The sequence below is a fragment of the Notothenia coriiceps genome, unplaced genomic scaffold, assembly GCF_000735185.1.
Source record: "Notothenia coriiceps isolate Sejong01 unplaced genomic scaffold, NC01 NC01_scaffold00001944, whole genome shotgun sequence".
Taxonomy (NCBI): domain Eukaryota; kingdom Metazoa; phylum Chordata; class Actinopteri; order Perciformes; family Nototheniidae; genus Notothenia; species Notothenia coriiceps.
The window spans coordinates 1-5,597 of record NW_011334645.1 but is presented as its reverse complement, the minus strand read 5'-3'; the positions used below and the strand labels follow the sequence as shown (position 1 = coordinate 5,597).

Sequence of the window (5,597 nt, the reverse complement as noted above, 5' to 3'; positions counted from 1 at the left end):
CCACTCTCTCTAACGGTTTCAACATAAACTGTACAGAAAATAAATACCTCACGATGTCTATCTAATTATGAACTTGCTTTACTTTCACGTAACACATTTTTGGTGATGACGTAGCATCCTTGAAATATTGGCTTGGAAGCCAGTATCCTCGAGATTGAGAAACGGCCAGTTTCCACCCTTTAAACTAAGCTAAGCTAAGCTAAGCTAACCCCTTCTGGCTGCATCTCCATTTTCCATAACATATGAGATCTTCTCTTCATGTTCACTATGGTTATGTGTAGTTATACCCTATCAGTTTGAACCAACAGATACATTTGTGCTCACAGAAACTCAGCATCAGTGATGATGTGATGATAAGGAGACACATTTCTGTTCCCCCCAAATTCTAAACTTAATTCAATTGCAATATTTCAAGAAAAAGAAAAAAAAGAATATAAATACTTTATGTTCATTGTAAAGAAAACAGTGAATTAATGTGTGCTACTTCTGGTCGTTGCAGTTTAGAAGAAAACAACACAAAACAACTAAAGCAAACGAAAAACAGCAGTCAAACCTGCAGGTTTCAGACAAATCTTTACAATATAAAATGACACGGAAGTGGTGCCACTATCTTTCTGAAAGATCCTGAAGTAAAAACTATATTTTATAGAGACAACAATGACAATGCCACGTCACAGCAGCTTAGTGAGAAAGTCTCCTGTATTTTTAGCTTTATAAGAAAATTCAGTTTTAGTTGAGCTGTATATTGTTTGGGATTGTCATTTAATAATCTTGTATTGCAATTCAGACGCAGACAAGAAAAAGCAGGAAAATAATAGCTTGAGTTCCTTGTCCCTGTCTCCACAGCTGCTCCCTGAACACATACACCACGGTGTTGATGAATGGGAACTCCAGCACATCCCGAGTGTCCGTGCAGATATTCTCCTTCATCGACCTGGACGTGATCTACCTGCACTGCCAGGTCCAGATCTGTGTGGAGACTGGATCCGGTTCCTGTGTGCCTGTGGGTTCATGCTATTCAAACTCAGATACTGCCTTGCAGCTTCTACAGAGTGGATGATTCTAGAATAACACAGTGCCCTTGCTGCTCCTGTTTTCTTGCAGGACTGTCAACAAAGAACCGCTCAGTCTTCAAACACAATTGGAACAGCATTCGGTTCCTCCGGGCCTCTACTGAGGTCAGATGAAGGTCAGTATTCAAACACAGAAAAAACAATTGTCGTTCTGTTAGAAAATACACATTTTTGTTGATACATTTTAGATCAAATGGGATTGAATTCCATCCAGCAAGTAAAACACTACAGCTTCTAGTCTAGTCTGTCTGCAAAATCCATTATAAACGCTCTCTTCTCATTTTTCAAATGTGAAAATCCATCTAGCTGTTCAGTTATGGCAATGGCAGGCTCAGGTAGCGGGATGGAAAACACACATTTCTTCATGTGGATTATCTGTTTTCATGATGGATTCTTGAGTTGAATTAAATATTTCCGCTATTTGGGATTGTGCTGTTATAAGAGCTGTATGAAAGTCCCATTATTTAGAATCATCTCTTTACCAATTTGATGTTTAGAGTAACGTTTTTTTGTTCAACTTGTTTCTCCATTCCACTGTATGTTTAATGATTTATAATGCTCCAACACGTTTTCTTCCAGAGTCCTTGGAGGAGGAATCTGACACTCTTCATTTAGTTGGGCTCTCCTGCCTGGGGATCGGCGTGTCGCTCTTCTTCATCATGGGTTTCGTCTGCCTTTTCTACTACCAGAGGAACCGCATCGGACACTACAACTTCAGCGCCAAACCCAAGCAGGAGAACTTCACCTACCTTGTCTTTAACACCTAGATGTGCATCAGCACCAACAGCTGAACACCCCTGCATTAGAACACATAAACTCTTGCAGCATCAGACACATTTGGTAAGGCTTTAGAGCGCAGCGGCCACCAGGGGGCACTGTTGCACCACATTAGTTCTCACCAAACATTGCAAATCTTTGCACATTAAACAATAAATTAAGCACAAATTAGTTTTATATATATTTCCACCCCAGTCTATATATATTTTAAATATTTAATTGATACTAGTTGCATGGGATTGAATGTCAAATATAGAGACTATAAATATGTTATGTATATTTAACATTATAGAATAAATAGGTTGCACATCTTGAATGGTAAAAGTTAAGTCTTGAAAGATTGAAGCTGCATTTCGCCTTCAGCTGAGACAAATGTTTTCCCAGAAGATATTTATAATTACACATTACACATTTTACTGTATGGTTGACATGCACATTTGTAATGTGAGAACTTTGTAAATATACTTAAAATATATAATCTGTAATACTTGTGCACAGTTATCACTTTTATTTAAGCTGCTATTCTTCTTTTATTTAGACAAATTATTTATTATTCTACACTTACAGTTTTTGTATTTGTAAGTTGTAAAATGAAATACCTTTTTTGTCTCACTTATAAAAACTCTCATCTTGTGGTGCAACAATAAACATGTCGTGTATGAATGTGAGCTCTTGGGGGTGCTGTGTCACAGTTCTTCAGCTCTAGAAAAACAGGCTAAAATGGCTTCCTGCATGCACAAAGATAACATGTACACACTGTGTTGATATGAAATTACATTAAAAGGTTGCTGTCATAGCCAACATTTATCGTCTTTTCTGACAGGACGGCGGGACGGAATGTGTCCTTTTCCTCTCTTAATCAGATCAGGGCTTTAGAAAAAATATCTTAAGTAAGCCTTTCGCAGTTGAACAGATCTGAAGAGGAGGATCCAGCTTTCCCCCACATATCCCATAATCCTAGTTGACTGCCGGGTCAGAGTGACAGCTCCTGGATCAGCTGTGAGGGTCTGAATGTTAAACAGGAGAGGCTTTCTCTCTGAGAGGAGTCCCCGGAGACCTGCTGAAGGAGGCCTGAACCATATGGAGGGTGGCAACAATTGAGACCTGGCAACACGTCTCCATGGCAACAGACCAGTGCAGGGATGGAGCGAGCGGGGACAAGCGATCAAAGAGTGGGAATAATTTAAGTTTAAAAGCATGGAATGAGATGTGTACCTCTAATTCAGTGACTGGATTCAGATGATGATGCATCATTCTGTAGAGAAGACACTAAAGGTGAAAGAGGACATATTTTAAATCACCCCTAAATGCTCTCCCTTTTACACCATTTCCACATTAATGTTTTACACGTTTCCTTAAATGTTCAGTTCAAATATGCAACTAAGGCAGTAACTTAGTAAATGTATTCTAATTTGCTACAGAACACCAATCTGAACATTTGCCATGTTCCCAATTCTTGTTTTTGTTGACATGATAAAGTCAGAGATACTGAGGGACTTTAAATAAATAAATCTTAATATCACTCTGTGTGCATAACAAATATTTCCCCCCATTATTTAACGAACAGAATAAACAAAGCTTTGAATGATACATGTGCACACGCCCCTCTAAAAACATTAAGAATACAGATTAGGAATGACAATGTAAGGTTCTCTTCAATGGCCATGTGGACATGTCTATTTCAGAGTGAATTTAAAATGTCTACACACGCAAAACATATACATATATTTCCCCATTTGATACTTACTGGAAACAATTGTTAAATACACGACACAAAGAGAGATTCCATATTCATAGATGAGGCGTTGGGGACTGGGGGCGGGGGGTTGCTCCTGAGGAGAAATGTTTTTCCACTCTGCCCGTCTTTATTCCGGAAAGCAGCAGAGCCACATCCTCGGTAATGACTGCAACCTGATCTGTGTCTCCACCGTCTCCTCTGTCCTCCCTCTCCTCACATCCGTCTCATCCAGGTCAGAGCGCTCTCAGAGTGTGTGTGTGTGTGTGTGTGTGTGTGTGTGTGTGTGTGTGTGTGTGTGTGTGTGTGTGTGTGTGTGTGTGTGGCTTGTCTTACTCAGGTCATTACTAATGAAACACCCTTATTGTGTTTTAAATAGCGGTCCAGGCCCTTCCTCCACCACCTTTGCAGTGGATTGTAGTGAAATCTCAGTCACCTGCACCCCCCTTCTGTTTTTAATCAAATAATTAATGCATTTCAGCGCTAAAATAAGTACTTAACAAATCTGAGGTACTTTAGTATTTCTATTTGGCACTTTGTCCTTCCTCTCTACTTCAGTTATACGTTTTACTACACACAATTTATTTGATTGTTATAGTTACTCAACAAAGATTTAGCAAACTAAATGTTTTATGAGAATATAATTAATTGTTCTATATTCAAATAATGCTTTTGTGATATATTTTTTATATGATAACTGTGATTTAAAAAAAATATATTATTGATGTAATGCAAATAATAGACCTATGATAGCAGTGTGTAAATAATCATCATCATTAATTGTTTTTTTCAGATTCTCTATATTTGTTATGATTATACAGTTATCTAGATTTATTTTGGCAATGGTGATTGTGTATAAAAATTGTGTTTATGTTGTGTTGTTAATATAGAGACATGTTGATTTGCAGAAGTTTTTCTAAAATCTGGATAAATGACTACAAGATTATCGAGGTTACACAAGCAGTTCATATAATTATTGTATTCATTTTCCTTATGATCGGAACCATTTTATTTTTACAAGAAGTTACCAGAGCTTTAAACAAAGAGTTACCAAATAAGATAGTGGAGAGTGGGGTAAGTTGTGCCAGTGTGGAAGTTGACCCGCCCCCTTTATCTAGGGAACTGTGCACATGTAACCATCAATTCAGGAAGCACCCATAATTTCTATTTGGCTGTGATGGAGAGGTCAACTGGTAAATGTGTTTTTTTCACAATAGACCATGTTTGGCTTGTCAAAGTACACAATTACTGTTATGTCGAAGCTAAATTATCCAGGTCTGAAAATATGTATTGTACATTTTGGTTATTTAGCAAGGAGTAAAACCATGTGAATAATTTAGCAAAAGATTAGCATGAATGACTCAGCTAGACAGATTTTTTCCAAACAAAGTGGCTAAGGGGGAAAGTAAGCCACATAATGGGGGGTAAACTGAGTCAATGGTTCAACTTAACCCCCGAAGAGGCACTGAAGTTAAGTTAAATCTCAGTAGTATAAAAGTGAGATTTCAGAGTAGTTTTACACAACTGATTTTTTTTTTTCTTTCAAACATTGTAGAAAAAACAACATTCCTGTCCAGACGGACATCCCGGGGCAAAGCAGAAGCCGAGAAGGGGGACTCGGGCGGACGGCCCGGGGGAACAGCAGAAGCCGAGAAGAGGGACTCGGGTGTACGGCCCGGGGGCAAGGCAGAGTTCGTAGTGGGGGTCTCAGGCGGACGGCCCGGGGGCAAGGCAGAGTTCATAAAGGGCCGGAGGCCACAGCGGGCGAACTCAGGGGGCCAGGCATGGGGACAAAGGCAGCGGCTGGAAGAGTCAGGGGGCCAGGCTCGAGGGCGAAGACCGCGGCACTCAGGGGGCCGGGCTCGAGGGCGAAGGCCGCGGCTGGGGAACTCAGGAGGCCGGGCTCGAGGTCGGGCAAGAAGGCGGCGACAGGATAGCTCCGGAGGACGACGTACGCCGCAATGGGACCCCTCCAGTGTCAGCTGGATCGCTTGTGCACTGGGATTGAAAGC

General features: G+C 40.2%; 1 protein-coding gene across 1 annotated transcript in view; it reads left to right on the top strand.

Moving 5' to 3' along the window:
- The window catches only part of umodl1 (uromodulin-like 1), a 21,911-nt gene extending 19,242 nt beyond the window's left edge, over nt 1-2,669 (top strand). The window contains exons 15-17 of the mRNA XM_010793654.1: nt 847-1,003; nt 1,105-1,189; nt 1,653-2,669. Of these exons, the coding sequence (XP_010791956.1) occupies nt 847-1,003; nt 1,105-1,189; nt 1,653-1,840 (430 nt within the window). The 3' untranslated portion in view covers nt 1,841-2,669. The remainder of the gene's footprint in view (nt 1-846; nt 1,004-1,104; nt 1,190-1,652) is intronic.
- The last annotated feature ends 2,928 nt before the right edge of the window (nt 2,670-5,597 follow it).